This window comes from Girardinichthys multiradiatus, chromosome 13, assembly GCF_021462225.1.
Source record: "Girardinichthys multiradiatus isolate DD_20200921_A chromosome 13, DD_fGirMul_XY1, whole genome shotgun sequence".
Classification (NCBI taxonomy): Eukaryota; Metazoa; Chordata; class Actinopteri; order Cyprinodontiformes; family Goodeidae; genus Girardinichthys; species Girardinichthys multiradiatus.
The window spans coordinates 10,346,292-10,373,313 of NC_061806.1; the positions used below are offsets into that span (position 1 = coordinate 10,346,292).

The 27,022-nt window shown below is 39.3% G+C and overlaps 1 protein-coding gene across 3 annotated transcripts in view; it reads left to right on the plus strand.

The window, feature by feature from the left end:
• The window catches only part of ctdp1 (CTD (carboxy-terminal domain, RNA polymerase II, polypeptide A) phosphatase, subunit 1), an 81,692-nt gene extending 54,915 nt beyond the window's left edge, over positions 1–26,777 (plus strand). For 2 of the 3 annotated variants that reach the window (XM_047383309.1, XM_047383308.1), the window contains exon 13: positions 23,691–26,777. In XM_047383309.1, coding sequence (XP_047239265.1) covers positions 23,691–23,886 — 196 coding nt within the window. In that variant the 3' untranslated portion in view covers positions 23,887–26,777. The remainder of the gene's footprint in view (positions 1–23,690) is intronic. The other variant, XM_047383311.1, reaches the window with a different exon arrangement.
• The last annotated feature ends 245 nt before the right edge of the window (positions 26,778–27,022 follow it).

The window sequence follows — 27,022 nt, forward strand, 5'->3', positions numbered from 1 at the left end:
CATTGATAAAACAAGTCTCTGCGTGTATTCCCAAGAAAAGTAAATCCTTACCTTAATTCGAAGATTTGCAAAAGGTTTCCAGCATGTCCAAATCCAACACGTCCCATAACGGAGAGAAGCTCAAATCACAAAAGGATAAAACAAAGCCGCTTTGTTGGACTTCTTTCAGTATTCTTGTTTTCTGCTTAAAGTCTTGCTCTCTCTTGCTTTCTCACAGCCTAAGTGAAGACTTGGGATAGGCGACATGGATTTATCATGATATTTATTGCGATAATGATAAAAGTGTTTAAAAGGTGTTTAAAAATGCATTTCAGGTTTGGTTTTTTTTGGGGGGGGGGGGGGATGAAAATACACATTTCTGGGAAACAAACAAGATGTATGTGATGCAGGTCCTGGTGCTGATTGCCCATGAATCAATTATGGTGAATTGGCTCAAGCCACATCCACCAACACTGGATTCATGGACTCAAAGGCCGAAAACAGTGAATTTTATGGAGGACATTACAGCAACTCTGAGACTAAGAATGGACCTTTATTTAAAAAAAATTTCCTTCTGTCATCTCCTATTTACAAGCAAATACTTACATTTTCAGTTTCTACTGCACCATTTCTCATTCTCTGAACAACCCAGCTCTATAACTATATATATATATTTTTTTGTCCTCGTGTAGATTGTGGTAACACTAATGTATAGGTGGTTGTGAAACTAATTGTCCAGGATTTGTTTGTCTTAGTAAATGTTAAAACAAGCAAATCATGCTGTTAACAGTACGATAATTGCCCATCCCTACTTTGTTTTTGATCCGTTTAGGATAATCTTGTTGGGTAACATCAAGTACTGGAATCTGATTAAACTTAAATAAAGCTCAGCTGTCCTAGTAGGATTTTTCTGGCATTCGCTCATTTGCATCCTCAAGCTAAAGCTACATTTTGCAAAGAGGTTACAAAGCATCAAATGACCTCATTGTACAAGGGTATATTGATGTGGCCACAATATTCTACAACCTTAGGAGAAACAGTTGCGTCCTAAAGGAGCCAAAGTTAAATTGTTGGGCCGTAATTTCAAAATGTTAGCACAAAAATCTGCATACATCATCTTAGACTGACTGAAATTCACCTTAAGTGGGCAGGGGACGAATGAAGTCCTCACAGTCTGATAGATTTGGAAAACTTGTAAGGGAGACTGTCAAGATGTGAGATGCTGATAGCCTCCTACCAAAGGAGACTGAATGCTGTTTTTCAATGAAAAGGGGCATCAATAAAGTGTTGGGTTAAGATTTTAAACAAATATAAATAATTTTCTTCAGTTGAAATGCAGAATAAATCACTTGATAGGTCAAACTAGTTTTCACATGTTTATCTGACAGCTGTATCAGTGGATTAAGGTCTGAGAGCCACTGTTAGCAGGAAACTATTTCAAAGTCATTCTCTGTTTGCTTTTAAGGCAATCAGTCTAATTACATTGATGATGTGTAATTACATTATATCACTATGCTGAAACAAAGTTGGCTGATCATTTTGCACTACAGCAAAAATGCAGACTAGCACATTTTTGTTATAAGTTTGAGCTAATGAGGCTTGTTGCTATTAATTAATATGCATCTGATCACTGCACTGGAATATAACGGCTTAGATTGTCAGCATAAAGTCTGAAAAGCCACCTGTTGGCCCACAGCAGGATTAATGTTGTGTAAATGACCTGCAGGCCTGCGCTTGGCTGAGGAGTAAAGTTACCCTTTAGGCCTTTAAAAAGGACTCTATGCAAATATGGTTTGATCCATTTCCAAATTTTGCTCCTAAAATTCTTCTTTGCCTTCTTAGTTGGCCAAATGACTGTTTAAGTGCCAATAAAACCCAGATTGACTGGTGTGAAGTTGCAGGTAGAACCTTCCAGTTTATTGTTCCAGATCCTACGTTTAGTTTAAGCTCTTTTTAATCTAGCAGAACTGCTGTTTAGCACATCAGCCCTGTTAACGTGGGTAAATGTACAGGCGCTGCTGTAAAACCCGGGGGGAGTGAAAGCTTCACTGTGATGTTCATCAACTCTTGACTGGCTGGTGTTTGAACAGCTCAGTCCTGATTCTCTAATGAGGAAGAAGATGGGAAAAGTTACGGGAAAAGATAAGGCTGTTATCTCTGGGTGTTTATAGAAAGTTTGGCTCAAAGTGCTTTCCAATTAGAAAGTCTGTCCCCGGGGGTCCCATTGAGCATAATTGTTTTCAAGGATCGCCTGATACCCCAAAGACTCCCTTAATGGCACTGTATTTCTCCAGCATGGGCTCAGATTACTGTTTGATTGTTCTTGAAGATGTTTTCTCCAGCATGATGACAGACTCTGCTCTGTTGTCGTACCCGTCCCGCTTTTTCTCCGACGTAGACATACAGCTCTCGGCGATATGCGTTGCTGCATGTTAATTAAACCTCTGTAACGCGTGCAGCTTTCTGACACTCGAGGCGAACCAAACAGCTTCATGGAAGTAAGCTCATCACTGTCAAACCGTTGCACGGTACTGAGCCGACTGTTTTCCCTCCTGCCTGCGGTCAAAGTCACTTCTGTGTGATGAGGCTCAGGTAATATGATCTGTCAGATGCAAACGCTGTCTGCAAAAAAAAAAAACGGCTCTTTTGTTTGAGTGAACAAACCTTTGCATTCCTGTTCGGCTCTTTTTTCAGAGTTTGTATTTCATGAACTAGAGCTGGAACGGTGAGTGAAGTTTGCTCCGGTTGCCATTAGGGCAGTATTTGTTGCAGTTTTCGCTGCAGGTTTTGTGCTTTATGTCTCCACCACCTTTGAATAGGTACAACCTAACATTCCTGCCCATTGCTCTTTGTAAAACAGCTCAAGCTCTGTCCAGATGGATGGAAAGGATCGGTGAACATCTATCTTGCTATAGATTCTCAATTGGATTTAGGTGTGGACTTTGACTGGGCCATTCCAGGATAAACTTACCCCATTGCAGCTCTAGTTGTATGTTAAGGGTTGTTGTCCTGCTGGAAGGTGAACCCCAGCCTGGCGTTAAGGTACTGGAGCCTCTAACAGGAAGCATTTACCCTGTGTTTAACTCGATCCATCTTCCCAACAACTCTCCAGCATGACGCTGCCATCACCATGTGGCATCGTGGACACAGTGTGTTCAGGGTGATGGGCATTCTTAGTTTTGCATGTAAGTATTTCTAACCTAACCCTGCTTTAAAACTTCTCCACAACTTTCTCAACAAGCTGTCTGCTGTATTCCTTGGTCTTATTGATGCTGTTTGTTCTCTAATGTTCTCCGACAAAGCTCTGAGGCCTTTACAGAGCAGCTGGATTTATACTGAAATTAAATTGCACACCAGGGAACTTCATTTGTGTTTTAGGTGACTTTTGAAGGCAATAGGTTGCATTGAATTGGGTATAGTGGTATAAAAATAAAGAAGATTTAAGATAAAAGCGTCCCACATAGATTTTAATTCATAAAAATGTTTGTATATCATTCTCTGACAATAAAGAACTCCTTTGAGTTGGTTGATCACAGATTGGGACAGAATGTGAAAATTTCAAGAGGCATTAATACTTTTGCAAGCCACTATGTTTGAAGTTGCATCAATATCCTGAAAAATGTCTCCATATGTAAGAGCAGAGAGCAGGCAAAGCTAATTATTGTTCCTAGTAGTGAAATATCAGTTGATAATCATGTCCAGCAGTCTTTTCTACATTCTTAGATGCTGAAACTAAAGTGCTTTCTTTTAAGAAAACAGCCAGACAAACTGTGGCGTCTTTCCAGAGCAATTTTCAGGCAGAATGTTTCCTCGAAATGTATGCCTCCATATTTCCTGGAAAAGGTCATTTACAGAGATAATGCTCTCATTTGTGTGAACTTTGTTTTAATTCAACATTCAAACGCTACAAAACATGAATCTGAGCAGCGAAGATGTGCTGCAGGATTCTTGATAGAGGCTGAATCCAACAGAAAACGAGGACGTTACAGGATTATCCCTTTAGCATCAAAACATGTGACTGGAACCGGATTTATCTCACTGGTGCATCAAAGAACATGTTTGGTGATGCATTTACAGACCAAAAAAGTGGGAGTTTTCAGCTTTGATGCATATAAAGAATTAGGGAAGAATTTGATATTTTTAGTATTTAAACTGCAGAACACTCATCAGGGCTGATCAAGGACAACTGATTGATGCAAAGTCAACTCAGACAGCACAGTATCTAGCTGAACAATTTATATTTACTGTTTTGCCTATAGGAATTACCTATAGCTATTACCTATACCTATTACCTATATATATTACCTATATACCATATTTTACCACCAAAAATGTATTTTGGTAACAAAACCCGGCTGACAATCGCAGGCTGAATGAAATGCTGTCCAGTTGCTGTCAGCATATAACTTTGTCTGGTTTAAGTAAGTCTCACCTACTATTATGAGCCACAGATATCAAGGTGAGTGCTTTAAACTAACTACTTCCTTATTTTGAAGTTAAACAGGAAGTAGCTATTGCGCTGCAACTAATGAGGTCTGCTCGTAGGAAAGGTCAACACATGAAAGAAGCCTTCTCCACCTCTCAGTCACAGAAGAATATCAGGAGCATCGGCCACTAAGAAGCTTCTGATTGGTTCCAAACTAAAGGGCTGGTTCACAGTTTGTTTTTTTTTTGTTTGTTTTTTTTTCAAGTTAGCCTGGACTGAGGTTCAACATCTAAAATACTTAAATTCATTAAATTAAATTTAATTAACTTAAAATGGGTAATTCTACTTTGAACAGAGTTCAATTTTAATGAAAACTTCATCTAAATCGTGAAAACAAAAAAAAAATAGTGTTAGGACTACCTTAGTATCAGCCTTTTACAGATTCTGTAGAGATTTGTGGAACTTTTACCTTATTTGTGAAAACATAAAGTAAGAATTCAGTCTTGTCTCATTGTTCTGAACCTATTACTGCTCATCGTTTTCTCTTGTTAACTTCAAGTATTGTTGCACCCCACCATAACTGATTCTAACCCCCTTTTTATGACTTACATCCCTACAAACCTTAAAATGCCTCTGTCCACACCCTAATAGGACAACGTTAGAAGCCGTCATGGTTCTGGCACACATACTGTCTGAATCATTGCTTGATTTAATTAGGATGATGGCATGAATGATGCCGTCTTAAGTGTTAATAGTGGGGGGGTTATTGTTAACAGTAAGTCGCTCACATCCTTCTGTAAATGGATTCAGGTAAAAATGATTTTGCTGATTAACCGGTAGGAAAAAGAAACGGATATGGGGAAGAAAGGATAGAAAGTAGTCATATTCTCAGAGGTCCCCACTGAGATACACAAACGCAATGCTTGGAGCTCCAGCGGTACCACCGCTGAGATGTTGATTAAACATTGACATTTCACTTTCATTTAATCGGGATTTGCAGGAAGGGAAAGACTGATATCCTGAGGGATCACACAATATCCCACCAAATACATCTCAATAACCTACAGAGCAAACCCGCCATTCTCGACATTTATATTCCTGTTTCTGGAACGCTGAAGGACATGTTCTTCTTTTAAGTTTGTGGAAGCTCCAACCTTAAAAACCGGCCTTTTATATAAGTTTAACTTTGTATTTCAGATTTCTGTTCGCATCCTGCACATTAGAACCAATCAGTCCGGCCGATGGAACACTGGATAAAGTGGCATTCAGCTCTTAAAGTAAACCCAACACCTGCAACACCAATGTTGCTTTTAAAACTGGCACAACCCTGTAAGAAGGATTACCATTATGATTCAGATTTAAAGATCTCTGACAGGGTTCCACCCTGCTTGGCTGCTCCGTCAGAGCCCGTAGAATCCAGCAGTATTGTGTGTTGTTAACGCAGCGGCGGTGAGGAACGGCGCCGTGATCCTCGTGTTCAGCAGGGTGAGAGGAGGCAGCAGACCATGAGGAATGCAAGTGCTTACTCAGGCTTTTTCATTTATGAAAAGAGGAGGAAGGGGAAAAAGGCAGTTGGCTTGCATCTGCTTTTGCTTCAGAATGGTTTCACTACTCAGCAGAAATCAGTCATGGACGTCACATATCTGCTCTTAATTGAAGAGTGGCAAGAAAGAAGCCATTGTTGAAAGAAAGGTGTACAGTAAGAAGTCCTTTTTCAGTTTTCTACAACCCATCTAGACTGTAAACATGTGATAGAAGGTAGTCATATACACTTTATCTTCCCATTAAGAACTTCATTTCACATCAGACACATTCATAAATGTAGACAAACACATGCGAAAAGCGGCACACGACAGTCCGCCTAGAAGGTTCAAAAGAATACAAATATCCCAAGATAAAACAGGTAAATCACAATAGAGCTCCATGATTAAAGCATCAGTAATTGACTTAGATGTTAGGAAGCCAAATGGACGTGGGACACAAAGCTTCATTCGTCCTGAATGCTAACGATCTGCAGCAGCCAGAGGGAAGAAGATTATAGCGTTGAGTGTAAATGTGGATCAGATCTGAAGTCCTTTTTTACTGGTTCATTTGTTGCCGATACCAGTGAGTGGTTGAAGCATAAACCAATGATTTCGCCGCACAGTTTGATGACATTGGAGAGAGGACAGCCGTGGATTTTGTTCAAAGTTCCACACCAAGCTGTGATGTTAAAAGTAAAGATGGACTCGGTGAGGATTTTCAGAAGACAATAAAATGGACGGACGTACCTGGAGTTTAGAGAATCTCTTTAAGAAGAATTGTTGTATTTGGAAAAGATTATCTCTGTGTTGGGTTGTAGATGGCAGTGTGAAGATATTTATGCTCCTCAACTCTCTGTTGCCCTAAGAACTGGGTGCTATAGTCAGATGACAACAACGCTTTAATTTCTGGCCTACATGCAAAAGGCCATAAATGGAAAACGAATACGGCACATCTGAATTCACCTTGATGCCATGAAAGAGGCGCTGTAGCAGAGTCGGGCTTTGCTGTACGGGCTCACATCTTTCTCATCTCTGTCGGTGTTGTGACAGTGTTAATGTGTGATACATTAACAAGTGGGAATAGAATGCTAAAGATAAGAGCCACAAATACAAGCATACAATACAAGCTATTAGAGTCACTCTAATAGCTTGTATGCCTATCCCAAAAAGTTTTTTATGAAAATCCTTTAAAAATGAGATGAATTGATTATACTGCATCTTTATAATGGGTTATTTTTTGCAGCTGTAGGACACATTTGTTTTTATTCATTTTAACTTTAAACTATTCGGCTTTAACCATAATTTCCGTCTAAACGTGGTGCCTTTGTAAACAAATGGGTGCCGAATGCTCTGTAAGATGTGAGCCTCTCTAACATCTCACAGAGAAACGACGCTTCTGTTGTCTTCAAGCTGTGTTTCTTGTTGAAGCTCAGTCATAAAAATAAAAATGCATTTTGATTTCCTCTTAAATATCTTATAGATCAGAGGTTCATAGGAAGCCTCAGTGGTATCCTCACCGACCATATTCTTATCGGCCTGAAGAAATGATCCAGTAGAACCTGTTATTATTGTGTGGTATTTTTCTTATTCACCTTATCTGCTACTAAAGATTCAGTTGATTGTCTGTTTGGAAAGAGTTATAAATACGACAAGGAAACATATTTGTTGTGTTTTGACCATAAGATTTGGAGGATAATGTTTGGTTCTAGTCGTTTAGGTCAGTCCAGTTCTGCTCAGTTTCCCCTTTGCTCTCATGTGGCTCAAGTTCATGTTAAGCTTGTTCCTCTAAATATGCTCATCTAACTCTGGAAATATGCTTGTCCTTCCCTTTGAATGTATAGTTTCAGGCCTTCTTTGGTTCTGAAGACTTTTAAATCCTTCAAAACAATCTTAATAGACTTTTCTTTGTACTCTTGTACCGGACATTGTGCATTCTACCTGTCAAGACAGGTTGGCCAATAGAACTTTAGAACAAAAAGTCCTCTTCAAAACATTGCTCAAATAACCTAATGCATTTGTTGCAAAATATTCAGCAAATTACTTTAAACCTCCTGATTAGTCCAGCGATAGAGAATACAGGAGATTGTTGTCACATGTAAAACACAACCAGTATTTTTCAGAAATTCCTGCAGTTCCTGTTTCCTTCCGGCCTCTTGGCCATCTCCCTGATCAGGTTCGGTCTCGTATTCATTTTAATTTTACAGATGTGTTCAGTTTTTGTTATTTCATAATTGTCCCTTTTTTTCTCTAGTTAATGACCGTCTTCATTGTACCATTGTGTATATCTAATGAAGTGGGATTTTTGCACTCTTCGCAAGACGTTTTGCAATCATTGATCCTGTGTAACAACTCTTTAAACTATGTGATCAGTTAAAGGATGTGAATGAATAAATGTCAGGAAAATCAACTAGAACAGCTGATCTTTGTTATATGTTAATCAGATTCACTATAATAAATGGCAGGTGTGACCTCAGCAAGACTGAATGCTGTAATTTGAGAAAAAAAACAATGCTTCATAAAAGTATAAATTAAAATTGTGCACACCCATGGCATTTTCTCACGTTTCTTTTTTTTTTTCTTTTTTTTTAAATAACACAAACTCGAGGTGTCTCCACATTTGTGACCCACGGTATACGTCTTCCTCAAAACAGAACATGGATCGGGTAGTTAATGTTCTCAAATTTATTAACCATGCTCCTCTTTGAATACCAATGTGAACTTTCAGTGACATTATTCATTCAAGTTAAAGAAAAGCTTATTCCCTATCTGAAAAAGCTTTTTTAGGGAGCGATCAAAACACCCAAAAGACAGGCACGGTTCTGACGTGTCTTTTGAAGGAGTCTGAGTTGTTATAGACTCCTCAGCTTAGTTGTTATATCATTTTCGGCTTGAACTGAGAGGTATACTGAGGACAACAGAGTTGTTTGCAAACTTATGGTACAGTTAAAAAAAGGAAAACATTTAAGACTCTTATTTTTTTATAGGCAGTCACTCTTTAAGCTTATGCTGGATTTTAGTTTTGATCCCAACCAAAGAAGCTTTGTGTGATTTGCGGTAAAAAAACATCCCTATTTTACATAAAGTTGCTCTTTCCGAAGCCTCCTGGTTCGAGTTCTCATCTGTTGTCACAAGTTACATGCATTCATTTGGTTGACATTTGGATTCTCTGTTCAGCTTGTTTGGACTGAATACTAATTAAATGAATGAAAATAAATGCTATTGAATTTTTAAATATAATTTTGTTTTAAATATAGTGACGGGTAAAAATAGTCTTGCTGTTTTTCCTGTTTTAAGGTGTACAGTATGGTTCAGTAATGCTTCTAAAATTGCAGAAGTGACTAATATTTGCGGCTAGTAAACAATAAATATTTATACACAAAGGTATTCTCGTTTTGGTTATTCTTTTTTCACGTGTCCTGTCTTGGCATTTCAGGCCAACCATGAAGCTTGTTGCCTGCATGTGCCAGGGCAGATTTGCTCCACAAAAAACATGAAACCCTAACTGCATGATTAAGTTTATTAAATGAAGTTTCTAATCAAGAACCAGCATCAAAGCAGGCAGGCCACATTGCTCTATTAGTAACCTGTGTTTATATGACCATTTTGGATTACCTGTGTGTCTGTGCATGTCGCAGCACCAGGCAGACATAAACTGGGCATCATCCCAGGGCAGCAACATGCCTCACGCATTGGTAAGTTGTCAGTGGAGCACAGGAGCAGCAGCCCCCAGACCAAAGAGGCACAGGATGAGAGTGGGGCACCAGCACCAAGCAAGAGAGATCCTGCCAGATCCCCCAACATGCCGGGCAGGCGTCAGCCCACCGTGGCAGCAGGAAACCTGCAGGAGCTAGGGTAGGAAGGTTACATTAGCATGCCCACCTGGGGAGTTTGGAGGTCAAAAAGAAGAGATGCCCACCAGAGCCATGCGTAGCCCTTGCGGCCCATTGCCGGCCCGACACATCTCCGGGAGTCATAGGCCACCAGATGAGAGCCCACCAATAAGGGACATGGTCCAAGCACCCACACAAACACCCCACCAAACACAGTATTCTGTCAGTGTTATGGAAATTAAACCTAAGGCTTCACCTTTACCAGATGTGTGTTTTAACTGCTACCTCTACCCACCGCCAAACGAAGAGCAGGATAATCCATCACAGGCTCCTGTGAAAAGATCTTTGCAGCCTTGTCAAAGTTTTAGCAGCAGAAGTGCAGACAGATTTGAGGAAAAAAAGTTATACTTCTGAAAAAAATGCCTGAGGGCTTAAATCGGATTCTACTGCCTGTAGCTGAGCTGGATAGGAAGCTGGTTTGATGCAGACATTGGTGACTGGTGATATAAATGACAAGGAAATAAGTGTCAGTGAGTTGCACAGTTGACTCCTCAAGTCATACCTCTGTCAGACTTGTTAGTTAGACATTACAGTTGGTCTTCTTTTGGTTCAGTCTAGAGAAATGTTCTGACAGAAAACCACTGGTCTCGGGGATCTGATTCTTTCAGTCTTGATCTAAAGACCAAGGATAGACTCTGATGGGTTCATGTTGATAAACCAGTAAATCAAAAACGTTACTGTTTGCCTGAGCTCTTTTTTCAGTGTGATAAATGGAGCTGTACCTGCATTACAGCTGTTTAGTCACAAATCTGGTTGTCCATCGCCCTCCTACCATCACTTTTAAACAAGGCACCAAGATACTCCTCCACTTAAAACAGAAACTGACCACCAACCCACAGGGTGCTGTCCACCTTCCAGAAAGTACAGGACCATTAATAATTGGATTTCAACAAATTTTTACTCTGAGCTCAAAACTATACATTTTTCACTTTTCATTTTCAGTAATAATTTATCAAGGTCTCAAAGTGTAGAAAGCTAAGTCCAGGGAGCAGTGTGTTATAATGCTTGACAGGCATAGTTGAAAGCACACTCTGTGCTAAGAAACAGAAAGCCAAAGGTAGTAAGGTTCCACTGATTAAATTCAATAAAGGTCTAGAAGCGCGAAACCTGTGTGGAAAAATCGCCCTGATGATTAAAGTTGCATGAGCCTGACTCCCCTGTTGCTCGTCTATGGACCACACCATGCAGCTGAAATAAGAAGTTAGTACCACAGAATTGACTAAAAACCCATTGGCTTGTTTCATTGATGTTCTAAAGCATGTACACATCTCAGCATGTTTTCTAATTTAGCCATGATTTTATCTGCTGACTCAGTGCTTTTTCAAGCTTATTTACACACCAGATCATTTATCACCTGAAGAACTAATATTAATGAGGCCAGAATATTCCTAAAGGAAGGTAAAACCAACTTGGAGAAGCTTTTTGTAGTTATTGTCTCCATCTCTAGTTTTCTGTTGGGAATAAATCTGTTTGAATTCAGAATGAAAACTTGGCACTTCTATAGTAACTAGAGACTTTAGATGTCAGAATCTGCCGGAAAAAAAAAAAGCTATAAAATATAAAAAATTCCACTTAAACAGGTTTCAAGGTTAACATTCGCCTGTCGGTGCTGACAAACAGTTTACCCCGTCTAAAGAACCTAACTTTTCACGTGTCGTACTGACCATGCATCAGATTACAACCACCTTGGAGACATTTCATACTGACCATGAATCAATTCAGTTGCCTTTGGCTGTTAAACATAATTAATATCAATCTGTAGTCCATCGTGTTAAGCACTTTGAATTGCTTTGTTGCTGATGGGGACCATGCGTAATGATAAAGAAAGAAACAGTGTCTTATAAATATCTAATTTTTCCCATATTGTTATCGCATTTTTAAGCGACTTCCGTCACGTTTAGTACTGACCATGCGTCGGCTTGTACACCTTGGTGATGTTTTGTACCGATCATTTGCCAATTCACATTGGCTAATGGGATTTTTTGTACCTTGTTTGACAACCAATGATATAAAGTCATCTTCTATTAGGACTGCGGATGTCACTCATTGTTATTTTAGTTTGATGAGAATTACTAACCTCTCATATTTTATAAGTGATCTGTAAGAAACAGGGATCAGAACTACTGACGATAGAAATATGGAGCAATAAATAAAGAGAATAATGTATAATAAAATTATGAAAATTGACCATTTTGACAATTATTTGTTTTTATATTTTATCAATATATATATATTATATTTATGTTATTTGTTTGTATGAGAAACAGATAACTACATGAGTTTAAAATGGTTTGTTTATGGGTACAAACGAAATGGAGATTGGAACCAATGAACGGGGGGGGATTTACTCGGAGCCGGCTTAAACAAAGGAGGAAAAACTTGGAGACTTCAGACTTTGCTGACAGCCAATAATCATCTTGCTGTATTTCATTGCTGAAAGCAGATTTTTTTTCTCTAGATGAATCAAAACATTACACCACCTTATTCATACAGCTAATGCTGCCAAACGCCAACTAAAGCATGTGCTGAAAGGCAGATCTGTCATCCTGTTGTTTGGACCCTCCTGCCACCACTAGTGAAAGAGGAGAACTAACAGAGTTCTGCTGTGTAGATTGACAGCTGCCTCCAAGCATGCTGAATGTCTCTACCATGAGCTTCCTGCCCTCAATCCTTGTCACCATGTATATTTCACAAGTGGGGGCTTAAAAAGCCTGTAGTTTCAGAGATGATTCAGTCACTCTGAGTGCTTGTTTGTTGGGCCATCATTCTTTCAGTGGGTTTCTCTTTTCCTTGCACCACTGCCTTCATGCACCATTGTTCTTCAATTAAACCCAAACAAAGCTGACACATCCCTCCAAAACTCAGATCTGTATGAAAACAGGGGTCTGTCTCCAGCCTATCAGCTCCCAGCGTGTGAGGCAGGAGGGAATCTATGAATCCATCTGTAGTTAACATGTATGCAGTAAATGAAATGGGATTAACGGGGGAAGGGAAGCAAAATGGTTGTTGACTACCATCTCTTCTGCCCTCATTAGACTCCTTCAGGGACTTGTTAACATTGAAGTTCTGTTGTGTTCGTGTGCTTCATGTTAACTAAATGAGCGGGCTGAAAAAGCCTTTGTAGCTACAGCAAACAGACCGTTTGGGTAAAAAAAGCATCTGAACTACATGGAATGATGGTTTCTTGATTTTCATTTCCCCTGTCTTTCTTTAAGTTCATTCAAGTATTTTCAAACTTGCTTTGCTTAAAGAAATCTGTCAGATTAAGTCTCAATCCCAGACGTTTAGTGAATTTATAAGCTCATTACTTTCTCTTTCTTCTTCTGCTTTTGCCCTCTGTCTCCTTTTTCTTTCTCATTTGTTTTTTGTTCTGCTTGCCTCTCCCACAGCTCATCTGTTCTGCTTGCAGAGGTCAGAGCTATGAAAAGCATTTGAAGTGCTTTTTACAGAGGGATGTCTTGATCGTCTTGGACCTAAATAGGAAGAGGAATAGTTGTTGTACCCTTTCTATGAAGTTGTTGCCAGTGCAGTCCTACTGAACGCTCCCTTAGGCGACATTCCTGCTGTCTGGGTTGGAGGAGAGGCATTTTTTCCTGTCCTATATCAGTCATTTTGGGTCCCTAATGCAACTCTAATGATGTACTGAGGCTTGTGAAGCTGCAGGCTGTTTGTTTGTTTACCAGCAGACACTCTGTAGTATGTACTCCTGACACCCGTAATGCAATCAGACTCCCACAATATGTACACATAATGATATTTCGAAGTAATGACTTCAACGTCTGTCTGACAAGCAACACACTGCACAATATCACTTTTTGTACCTTCATACCTGAAAAGTCTGGCGTATTTGAAACGAAAGTGCAAGACTTTTTTGTGGTGCGTTCATAGGTCAATTTTGTCAGATTTGTTGTACAGTGTTCGACAGTTCCCCCAAAAAACTACTCTTTAAACAGTTTTAACTTTAGCTCCAACTTATGATCCAAGCTGTGGCAATAAAATCTGCTCAATAATTGCTACCCGGCTGCCTTTACCTGTTTACTGATGTTCCTTTGCAGAAGCACTCGTGATCCTCCACATTAGTTGGCTATCTTTGTAAATATGTGTGAAAAGCCTTAAAATCAATTTAATTATGTATAACAATAGCTTAATCCCACCCTCACAAATTTTAGAAAAACACTACCGTTTATGAGTACATTTATTTAGTAGGGGAAATGGTAACAAACAACAGTTTTTAACAGAACCCCTGCTTTTTATATATTTTACATCTCCTCTTTTGATAACAGGACAGCACTAGGTCTGTCAAGGATGTCAAGCCTAATAATGAGGTACCTTTCAATCACCAGGCAAGCCTTCTAATCCCGAGGTCATTTCTAAAACACTTGTTTTAATACCAGACTTAACTCTTTGACTTTTCCATCTAAATTACCTTAAAAGACTATCCTCTGAATATTCATTTTTGAGGCATTTGTCTTTCAGAGCTCTAATAGGTTAAAAGTTTCAGAAGCTAACGTTAGTTTTCCAGCTGATTAGCTACAGGTCATAAAATGGCCATGTGTCCGTCTTGCTTAATTAGACAATTTGATCAGCCAATCATATTTAGCTTCAGCGTCAGTGGGCATTCACATTGACCCAGTGACGATTTTCACTTCATCCTCTGGCACCTGGACTCCACAGGAACCTATGCCAGGATCCTGTTTGTGGATTTCAGCTCTGCCTTCAACACCATCGTCCCAGTTCTGCTACAGGAGAAGCTCTCCCAGCTGAGTGTGCCCGACTCCACCTGCAGGTGGATCACTGACTTCCTGTCTGACAGGAAGCAGCGCGTGAGGCTGGGGAAGCACGTCTCTGACTCCCTGACCATCAGCACCGGTTCCCCCCAAGGCTGTGTTCTCTCTCCTCTGCTCTTCTCCCTGTACACCAACAGCTGCACCTCCAGTCACCAGTCTGTCAAGCTTCTGAAGTTTGCGGACGACACCACCCTGATCGGACTCATCTCTGATGGTGATGAGTCCGCGTACAGATGGGAGGTGGACCATCTGTTGGACTGGTGCAGCCAGAACAACCTTGAGCTCAACGCTCTAAAGACAGTAGAGATGGTTGTGGACTTCAGGCAGAACCCAGCCCCAACTGCCCCCATCACCCTCTGTGACTCCACAATTGACATTGTGGAATCTTTCCGCTTCCTGGGAACCATCATCTCCCAGGATCTCAAGTGGGAGCCAAACATCAGCTCCCTCATCAAGAAAGCCCAGCAGAGGATGTTCTTCCTGCGGCAGCTGAAGAAATTCAACCTGCCAAAGACTATGATGGTGCACTTCTACACAGCCATCATTGAGTCCATCCTCACCTCCTCCATCACCATCTGGTACGCCGCTGCTACAGCCAAGGATAAGGGCAGGCTGCAGCGTGTCATTCGATCTGCTGAGAAGGTGATTGGCTGCAGTCTACTGTCGCTCCAGGAACTGTACACCTCCAGGAACCTGAAGCGGGCAGGGAAGAGTCTGGCTGATCCCTCCCACCCCGGTCACAGACTCTTTGAGACTCTCCCCTCTGGCAGGAGGCTGCGGTCCATCCGGACCAAAACCTCACGCCACAAGAACAGTTTTTTCCCATCTGCCACCAGCCTGGTTAACAAAGCCTGGAAACCACCTTGACACTCTCCCTTTCCCCCACACCCCCCCTTTTTTTGCTGACAGGACACTTGTAACCTGTAACTCTATGCGTTACATTAACGCTCAGCATGGACTCCTGCTTTACTTGCACAATGATCACCTGCACTGTTGTATTGCTCTTGTATCTTATACTGCTCTATATTTACTCTCACTCACTTAAAACTGTGCACATATATTTATATTATATTGTAGATATGTTTATACTGTTTAATTTGTATTGTATTGCACCGACTACGCCAAAACTAATTCCTTGTATGTCCAAAAACGTACTTGGCAATAAATATTTTCTGATTCTGATTCTGATTCTGATTCTGATTACGCTGGTCAAGCACCTTCCGCAAATCTAGACGCTGAAATACAGGTCCTTCTCAAAATATTAGCATATTGTGATAAAGTTCATTATTTTCCATAATGTCATGATGAAAATTTAACATTCATATATTTTAGATTCATTGCACACTAACTGAAATATTTCAGGTCTTTTATTGTCTTATTACGGAGGATTTTGGCATACAGCTCATGAAAACCCAAAATTCCTATCTCACAAAATTAGCATATAATTAAAAGGGTCTCTAAACGAGCTATGAACCTCATCATCTGAATCAACGAGTTAACTCTAAACACCTGCAAAAGATTCCTGAGGCCTTTAAAACTCTCAGCCTGGTTCATCACTCAAAACCCCAATCATGGGTAAGACTGCCGACCTGACTGCTGTCCAGAAGGCCACTATTGACACCCTCAAGCAAGAGGGTAAGACACAGAACGAAATTTCTGAATGAATAGGCTGTTCCCAGAGTGCTGTATCAAGGCACCTCAGTGGGAAGTCTGTGGGAAGGAAAAAGTGTGGCAGAAAACGCTGCACAACGAGAAGAGGTGACCGAACCCTGAGGAAGATTGTGGAGAAGGGCCGATTCCAGACCTTAAGGGACCTGCGGAAGCAGTGAACTGAGTCTGGAGCAGAAACATCCAGAGCCACCGTGCACAGGCGTGTGCAGGAAATGGGCTACAGGTGCCACATTCCCCTGATCAAGCCACTTTTGAACCAGAAACAGCGGCAGAAGCGCCTGACCTGGGCCACAGAGAAGCAGCACTGGACTGTTGCTCAGTGGTCCAAAGTACTTTTTTCGGATGAAAGCAAATTCTGCATGTCATTCGGAAATCAAGGTGCCAGAGTCTGGAGGAAGACTGGGGAGAAGGAAATGCCTGAAGTCCAGTGTCAAGTACCCACAGTCAGTGATGGTCTGGGGTGCCGTGTCAGCTGCTGGTGTTGGTCCACTGTGTTTTAAGGGCAGGGTCAATGCAGCTAGCTATCAGGAGATTTTGGAGCACTTCATGCTTCCATCTGCTGAAAAGCTTTATGGAGATGAAGATTTCATTTTTCAGCACGACCTGGCACCTGCTCACAGTGCCAAAACCACTGGTAAATGGTTTACTGACCATGGTACCACTGTGCTCAATTGGCCTGCCAACTCTCCTGACCTGAACCCCATAGAGAATCTGTGGGATATTGTGAAGAGAACGTTGAGAGACTCAAGACCCAACACTCTGGATGAGCTAAAGGCCGCTATCGAAGCATCCTGGGCCTCCATAAGACCTCAGCAGTGCCACAGGCTGATTGCCTCCATGCCACGCCGCATTGAAGCAGTCATTTCTGCAAAAGGATTCCCGACCAAGTATTGAGTGCATAACAGTACATGATTATTTGAAAGTTGACGTTTTCTTATATTAAAAACACTTTTCTTTAATTGGTCGGATGAAATATGCTAATTTTGTGAGATAGGAATTTTGGGTTTTCATGAGCTGTATGCCACAATCATCCGTATTAAGACAATAAAAGACCTGAAATATTTCAGTTAGTGTGCAATGAATCTAAAATATATGAATGTTAAATTTTCATCATGACATTATGGAAAATAATGAACTTTATCACAATATGCTAATATTTTGAGAAGGACCTGTAGTTCTGCTGCTGGAAGAGATGTTTGGACAGAGAAGATGGCGTGGAAATGGAACAGTCAGGGTTAGGAGACCCCGGCCCCTAAAAAGCTTGAGACTTCACAAAAAAGTAATGGAAGACGTTGTCTTAAGCTAGCAGTAACCTTAGAGGACATAAAGATACATTGATCGAATCCTCCAAATGGACTTCGTGTTAAAGTGAACAAACATTTTTTACTTGCTTTTCCTTCTGTTCTTTGACTACATTGTTGTCTGATGGAACCAAGTTGTCCACAATGTGTTCCCATACATAATACCTTTATTATTTAAAGGTTGCGCACAGCTTCGTTTTGATGTTGGTTTGACAAAAGGTGAGTTTTGGTATGATCTACTTTACACTGGTAACCGGTAAACAGTTCACCATTTCTACCACAAGGTGGCAGAGACGATGGTTGCAGAATTCAGTCAAACAAGAAAAGAATTAGTAGCATCCAGTAAGCTTTCCTTTCATGATCCATTGACTTCTAACCTTTTTCTAGTATTTTTATTGAAGTGCAGGTAAACACAGACAACTCAGGAACTGATACCTTAATAAAGACCTTATTCTTTAGAATAAAAATAATAGTTTAGGACTCAACATGTACCATCGGGTTGTATTTTCAGAGTGACTTTCGGTATGCCTAGTCTCTATGTTCACCATTTATCGAACTTTTAAGTCGTATAAAATGTAACCAGAAAATACAATTTTTAGATGTAGTTGTGTGGAAGGAGCGTGCTAAACATTTGATTTTTTATTTTAACATTTGACTTCAATCATATAAGCTGAAACGCATCTACAGCATATATTTTCTGTAAACATTAACTGCAATAAAGTTTAAATTATTGATGTCTGCTTACAGCCATCTGTGGTGAAAGGAGGAGTAAATCCTTCATTCAAAGGAATATTTTATTTGTTTTAAACAGTTTTTGTTCTATGGGACAAATAAAACCAACTAACCACCATTTCAGGTGACTACCTCTTGAAGCTCATCAACAGAATGCCAAGAGTGTGAGGAGCAGTAATCAAAGCAAAAGGTGGCTACTTTGAAGAACCTAGAATATAAGACATATTTTCAGTTGTTTCACACTTTTTTGTTCAGTATATAATTCCACATGTGTTAATTCATAGTTTTGATGCCTTCAGTGTGAAGCTACAATATTCATAGTCATGAAAATAAAGACAACTCTTTGAATGAGAAAGTGTGTCCAAACCTTTGGTCTGTACTGTATCTTTAAAATTTGTTACAGTTGAACCTTTCCGTGTACTTTGCAGTGACTCTTTATAAGGTATAAAGTGTAATTGCTGCAACTGGATCATTATCTTGTATTTCCAGAAGGGGAGCTTCTCTCCTGGTGCTAAAATACAATCATTAATTTTAGAACAGCCTTTAAAAATCAAAGGGGTTTATTGGTCCCTCTTTCTAAAGCTTCTTTAAACAAGGTTTTATAGAAGTCATTACATTTTTTCCTCTAACATTATTTTCTCTTAGCAAAAAAACCCTCTGAATAATATTCTCTCTAGAAGGAGCATATTTGTAAAATGCCTGAAATTTGAATAATCTTGTAAACGGCAATATTCCCATTGTATATCAATGCAGTTTAGCAGCTTGACAGCAAAAGTCAAATGAAAGTAGATTACATCTGAAACTTGTTTAGCAGTCGACACGAGGGAACATTGGGGAAGTATCTTGTGTGTGTGTGTGTGTGTGTGTGTTTGTCAGTGGGGGGTTGAATTAATAGCATAGGATAGAGATTGGATGTAATGATCCGAAGCAAAAAGCCATGGGGGGGGCTCATCCCCAGCACCGCCCCCTACTGTCTCCACTGTTAATATTTGGAAACAGAAGAAGGATGGTGAAAACATATGTATGTACACACTCAGCTGTGCAGACTCAAGCACCCTCTCCAGTTAGCTCAGGTAGCAAGCTCACCCTTGACGGTTTGGCTCAGAAATAAAAACTCTTGTTACTCTGAAGGATCAGCGTAGTTCTTCTGTAACACAAAGTTATACTTTTCCTCCCACGCGGTCCACGGGGGTGCCTTGTAACTGGCATATCGCACGACCTCTACGCTGATATTAGTCGACATCTGACCTTTAATGAACGCATGGCCGGAGCCTAGCCACTGCTGTGGGAGGTTAGTGAGGCTGTCTGACAGCAGCACGGCCTAATGAGAGGAGCTCTGTGTCGGACCTCCACAATAACCACGCAAAACCTCTGCACACCTCATTAGCATAACGCTAATAAGCCACTCTGCAGAGGATGTCACAGAGAAAGGTGGAGTGGAGAGAGGGATGGCATGTTTGCTCACATCCACATCAAAGGATTCTTTTTCCCTGTATTCCAGCTTCACCATTATCCATAAGTGGGGTGTTTGCAGCAACACGGCAGGCATTGTTTGTCTTTGTTGTAAAATGTGTCCACTGCATGCACATCTAAATAATGTGCATGTTTTGGACAGCTTTGTTAAAACTTCGTATACATGCTCACAAATGCAGTTTTAAGATGTAATTTTGTTTTCAATGTTTCCAAAGCATGTGGAGATGTGGTTTTTTTTTCAGACCATCAGTGTCAGTATGCCCAAGGATTGTGACTAAAGCCCTCAGATTTCACAGCTGAAAAAGAGAAAAAACAGAAATCTGGTTGTAAATGGACCTTTTATCAGTTTCATATTATATGTTTAGATGCACCAAATAGAACCTTTTGGTTGATTTTCAATCTGCAGTTTCTGTAAAGATTGTGCCAGCCAATATCGCTTCTAGCCACTTCCGATTTCTCTCTAAAAACGAGGATATAGCTTTAAAAACATTTTCCTCTGCACTTCCTGCCGTGGCTGGTCATTAATTATTAGGAGCAGAAGCAGCAACACACCGCACGAGGGAACAGTTGCTATAAAACAGGCTTTATCGCTAGTTATATTTAGCATCTTATATTAGCACCAGTGCTGGTCAAAATCTCAAAGGATAAAACAGAACAACTTTGTTGTAAATCATTTCACCTTTTTTATCTGGTGGCGTCTTGCTCTCACACACACTCTCACAGCCTGAATGAATCACAGACATGTCCATTTACGTCCTACAAAATACAGTTTCCCTTTAATTAGCTTCATACATCTCTGTGTGTCTTCTGACTTCATTTTTAAACACAACAATACTATTTTGTATTAACAATACCGAAAACAGCCATCATTGACTTAGCCACAACTTCTCAGGGCTTGGGTATGGTGTGTTCACGGAAATTTTCTTCTCTTTAGTTTCTGACATACCGGTCACACGACGGGGCTAATCGAGCTAAAAATGGTCCGATTCTGGTCACCATACATGTTTTCAGATCATCTCTAGTAGGCTTAAATGGTTCTGAAAGGTTCGGTTTTTTTTTGTCTGTATATCTTATATCTAAATCAAAGGGCACATTTCATACAATAGGACAGATGAGTAGAATAGCAAAGTGTGAGTACTTTTAAAATAAAACTGTTAAAAATAAAGGAAATAAATATTTGCAGTTCAGTTCAAATTGTTTAAACTAGACCTAATTTCCCAATATTTTCCTTTTAAGCAGACAGATTTTCTTGCAAACTGTTAAAATTGTTTTGATCAATAGTTCTCAAGGTTTCCTGAAAATTTTATTTAATTACTTTTTTTTTTTTTTTTACTATTCCCAGCAGCAGACAGGTATTGTCTTTACAAAGTGGGAAAAGCTCAAAGCAAGGATGCATGACCAGAGAGGAAATCATCCTAAAGTTGTCTCTGAGGTTTTTAAGCTAATAGCTTTTTGTCTGTCTAATCATGATTGGATTGTATTTCACATACATTCAGTTAAAGGATTGAGAGGGAAGTATGTATTTGTGATAGTGTGCTTGTAAAAAGAAAAACTTGAAAATAGGTTTGTTTGCTTTAAAAATGCTAGTTAATCTCAAATTGGGAGCGTTTTTGCCCCTGAACAATTGACAGGCCAGAGTTAAATTGCTTAACAATATTCCTCTGAAAATGGGGACATTTTGGGCAGTACATGAATGACAAATGAACCAGAATATAAAGAAAAATTATAAGACTTTCACAAAGTCTAAAGAAATATTGATTAAAGCCCTCCAAAACCTGCACAGTGTGCAAAGCTAAACAAACTGCAGAAACTGAGGTAATATGGAAGAAATAACAGGTTATAAAACCTGTTTAGACACTTTTTTTTGTGAAAAGACAAGAACATCAAGATGTTTTTACCATTAACTAAAGAAATAAAGTAGTTTTTCCTTTATTAATGCATCATTTTGATTATTAGGATTGAGTAATTATTAGGAGAGTAACAGCTAGATGGGACATTTGTAAACCTACTTACAGAGGACAAATATACCTGATTGATACACAGAGGGAAAAAAGCCCTAGGTTCATTATTTCAGGCATTTTTTTAAAGGGTGTTGTTCCTCAGTTTTTTTAGAGGCAGTTTGTATTTAAAAAAAATAAAAAAAAACACTGCAAAACCCATACCAGCAGGTGGCGATAATGCTGACATCAAACTTCAAACCAAAACATTCTGAGCATGGTTAAAGGAATGTCTGAAAACTGTGGAAACTCCTGGTTTCTTCAGCACTACTCACTGTTTCCTCTGCTGACATTTCATAGATATCCCTGTTAAAGAAGACATTCACCTAATTCAGCATATCATGCATTTTTTGTCATCCTTAAACACTAGAAACTAATGCAGTTGTATAAAACAAAAATTATTCCTGAGCTGAGTTAAAGCCTCTGGTGATTTAAGATCTGGTCCAGACTACGATTCTAAAATTTAGAGCACCTTTAGGGTTAGTCCATCTTAGCTAGCTAGCTAGCTAAACAAATGTAGCTTCCCTGCAGAAAATAAAACAAGCAAAGATAACCAACAACATTTAACCTACAACTCAAGTGCAGACAAATGCTGTTTTAGACTCCATCTTCTTTGACTAGTACTTTTTTCAAACTTTCTAGAACATTTAGACAGCAATGGCTACATCACTCGTAACTTCTTTCGCATTTGATTCACGTATAAAACCATTTTTTGGGGTTTTACCACCGTTATCAGTGTAAGGGCAACCCTTCCTTTTATTGACCCCGTTTTATACTAACACTATCAACTATAACCTATACCTACAGAAACAGGGAGTTGGTCATATCTCAAAAAGAATAAAGTTGGTGTAAAAGTTGTTGCATGTTCTACCAAATTTCAGGAACAAGTGTTTATCTCTGATTATTACAGTGCAGGTGTATTTCTAGCTGCCAGCTTGACATGAAGTACATTTTATGATTCATGCTTGCTTGTTTCTCCTTTAAACACCGATGCAGGTGGAATTGCTGGGCAGTATTGATAAGTATGAAAAATGTTTTTGATATGTTTTAGGTCTCGATATGTGTGAAAACAATGAAGAACAAGAGATCGAAAATATCGTTTCTGTTTCTAAATCTGAATATTAATATTTTGTCTCAACAAGTAGAGTGCTTTCAATTTTATTTTAAATTGCAAAAAAAAATAGAAATAGTTTTCAGAATGTCTTGTTTTTGGTTTAATGACGACATTAAACCACTAGTTGAATTTGAGTAGAAAAATAATGGGTTTTAAAAGAGATTTTTCAGACAGTTTTATAAATCCATGTCTTCATATTAATTTTAATAAGAGATTGTCACCAGTTCAGCTTTGTTCTGAAACATTGGATCCTTTCTCTTGCAGCAGCTCCTCTCAGTCCTCTGTGAGCTGCTTCAGCCTGGGGTGGAGGAGGTGATTAGCTGCATGCAGCTCATATGGGGAACAAGTCCTTTCTAATTGCAAGTTGGGCTGTCAAAGGAGGCACCTGTGCAGAACTGCTACAAAATGTATAGTTTGATCTTTTCTTTACTTGCTGCGTTGCAAAAAGTACTAATGCGCCTTGAAGTTTTTCACATTTTTCTTGAGACAACTACAAACTTCAGCGTATTTGACCAGACATACCTAAACAAAACTGAGCACTAGTGTGAGAAGTGATGAGAAGATGGGTGGACCTAAAAACAGGACGGTTCTAGAAGAAACCCTGTTAGAGGCTGCAGTTTGCTGTTCACAGATGCTGTCCATTCACTATAATTGAACTATTTAGCACAGGAGAACAGATTTTAGGCTGTATGTGTTCCCCAAAAGACTTGCAGCTGGAACTGGAACTCTTTCTATTTAGATTTGAACAGCAACATAATTCCTTAGGTTCTGTTTCTGAATCTTTTTATTTTATCCAGGGGCCACAAACGGAAGCATGACGAAGCCAGAGAGGAGGAGGAGGACGCTGACAAGGAGGACACGGAGAACAAGCAGGACGGCCAGGACTCTGCCAACGAGTCCTCTAAGGACTCCAATGAGGAAGAGGAAGGCAACAGCTCGGAAGCGGACGAGATGGTCGCCGCCTTGGAGGCGGAGCTAAATGATTTTATGTGACGAGGAAACCAAAGCTCGATGATTATTAGAGACAACTAAAAGACAGCCCTTGCCGACGTCACACGTGGTACCTAAACATCATTTTTCCCTTCGGAGTTGGTGAATGCGTGTTGTATTAAAACCTGAATGTCTTGTACAGAACCAGCGCCTTTCTGCGTCAGTAAAGGCTTGGACTTTTGTAGTACTGCTATATAAAGAGAGATATGAATATAAATTGCCTTTTTTTGGCATAAATCATTTGATGTTAACATTTTATTGTGACGTAAAAAACTCTAGGAAACATGACATTTGATATTTTTTGTGTTGTTTTTCTATTTGAATTTTTATATCAATGAAAAGATAAATAAAAAACACAAGTGTATATTTTGCTGACGGTTGTTGCCAAAGAGTTTAAAATAGGTTTGCAAAGTTGTGCAGCTAAAACTTTTACTCTCAACTTCCACTTTTTAAGGGTTTTTTTGGTCTCCTCAGCAGGTTTTTAGGGTCAACTCAAGTAGTTTATCCAGACATTTGAATGTGTTTCTTCCATCATTTTTGTTGTTTGTACATTTTGTAAACGTTTGTGCAAACAGAAGATCTTCAGTTAATGATAAAATAAAGATAGCATCCCAGTGCCAAAAAGTGAATCCAACTCTGCCAATTCTGATTCTGATTTGTTGTGGGAATCGGGACACATGGTGGAGGTAGGAATTTTGAATTCAACAGAAAATTTTTAAATTAACAGATTGTCCACAACCTTTATGTGATTTTTACTAAACTCAAAAACTGCATGAAAGCAAGTTGTTGGTAGATGTGCTAATTAGCCAAAATTGGTGGAAGTTCTTAGTTTTGATGCTTTTAGGGGAAGGAATTCAGATATTTTAGTGTCTGACCCGCTATCTCAAATCACAGCCAATCACAGGAACGTTGGGCGATTGATTGGTTAACCTCCAGAAAAAAAACCTTTGCCCTCTCCTCTGCTTGTGTTTAAACTTGGAGTTCTCAGAGTTGTCGGACTCAGTTTTGCCTGTGCTGCGGTCTACACATTACAGAACAGTCTAACATGGAATAATATAGCATTCTGTGCCCATTTCTTGCAGAAACAAAAAAAAAAATACACAGTTTTCTTTTACTATCTGGAACGTACTGGTGAACTATCATGAGTCAAGACAAGGTACTAGCATTTTTCACAAGCAGTTTCTTTGTTTTTACTACAAATGTACCGATCGGGCTTTTCCTGGACAATACTGACTACCGGTTTTCTTTAAAGTCTGATGTGCTGATTTTCTATTTTGACTTGACAAGAACTATAAAGATAAAAATGTGCCACATGTAGTTGATAAAGTGATTACAATAATATCAGTTTTTTTTTCTTATTTAAAAATGTCAAAGTAGATGTTGGTTTATAAACCAAAACTGTTGGGATTCCTAAGTGTTTAGTTTCACAAACAAAAAAAGAAAGATTTTTCCAAATTTGACCGACAAATTACCAATCATAGCTGATCAGGAGAATATTGGCTGATTCCAACCTCTGGCTGATTGATTGTTGCATCTCTAGACAGAATGTTGTGTCTAAATTAGAAGTTTTTAGACTGAATCGAAAACTCTCAGTTTTGCCTGGTTTGTGAATTACAGATCTTAGAATATTTTAAAACCTACCATTCAACAACACTTTTTTTTTTTCATCTAGGAATAAAACTAGTTGTACATACAAAGAAAGTACCGGTTTTAAGTAAAACTACCAACGTACCCATTTCATTCTAACTAACTTGTAGTAAGTGAACTATGATCAGTCAAATCAAGGCACAGGCATTTTACTTGTAAGAAATAAAATGATGTCTCTGAAATTTATTGAGGCAGTTTTTTGTATAAAATGCAAACCTTTGGTTTTCTTTTGTGTGCATAAAATAATCTGCAGACTTCTAAATTAGAGTTGCTGATTGATAGGGTTTTGTTCCACTAATGTTCTCCAGAGCAAGTCCGGCCCCATTTTCAAGCTAATTAGCTGTCCGAAATGCTCAGAATTACTCAACAAAAAAAGCATAAAAACGTGTGGATTCACTTTGAATTTGTCAAACCGTCCAAAGACGCCACACAGAGGTGGAAATGTTTGTGCTCATCTGAAACATCCACCTTCTGCATATCGTGGGCTTTTAGATCTCTTGTCCTTCCCAATGTTCAGGCTGCCTCTTCCTCTACTCTCCACAATGAACATCAGATATGAAACTGGAGCATGTCCCCCCTCAATGATTGGATAAATGTTATTTTATTATTTTATAACCTCAGCGCCCTTGGTATAGTACTTGACTTTGCATCGTTGTGATGTTTCTACAGAAACCCCTACTGTGTTTATTAAATCTCATTTTTCAGTAGAGTTTTACTCCTGCTCTTCTCCCAGGAAACTAAAACATGAGCAACCAGCACTGAGAAAGGGAGGATTTCACCAGCCTTTCACCTTTAGTGGTGTAATCCAGCATCAACCATGATGAAAAGTCTTGCTGTGTAACAGACCTAACGGTGCATTAATGGTGGCTAATATTTACCTTTGATTTAGCTTGTTTGAAAGCAAACCCACAGCTCTGGTACTTTTTCTCTAATTCTTTTGACTCGTCTTAAACTCGCCAGCTTTCCTGTTTGAGCTGCAGAGCTAAACCACTGTAATTATTGTCTGAAGGCTGATGTTTCTGTGTGATTTGTGTTCAGTGACTGTTTTGCCATCAGTCTTTTCTCTTGCTACACCCACATGTTCTCCTTTATTTCCTTTCACTGTGTTTCTGTGCTATGGTTGTGATTTTATCAACAGGTTTTCATCAAACGGATATCATGAAAGGTATTTGTAAAGTCTATTTCCTACCTGACCCTGAGGAGGGGAAAAAAGACACTTTTATTAAAGAAAGATGTTTCTGGAGAAACTTGGTTGTATTTCTTTATAAACATGTTCACATTTTTGTATTTACTCTTGACTTCTGTAGCTCAACCACAACCTTTGACGTGTTCTATTGGGATTTTATGCAACACACCGAAACAAAGTGCATAAAGATCTAAAAAGTCTGGCGCTCATTTGTATTTCACCTCCTTCACTCAAGTCACTTTAGAAGTCACTGGATTAAACAGTCCACCTGTTTGTGACTGAGTCACGGTGTAGATCCTGCATTTC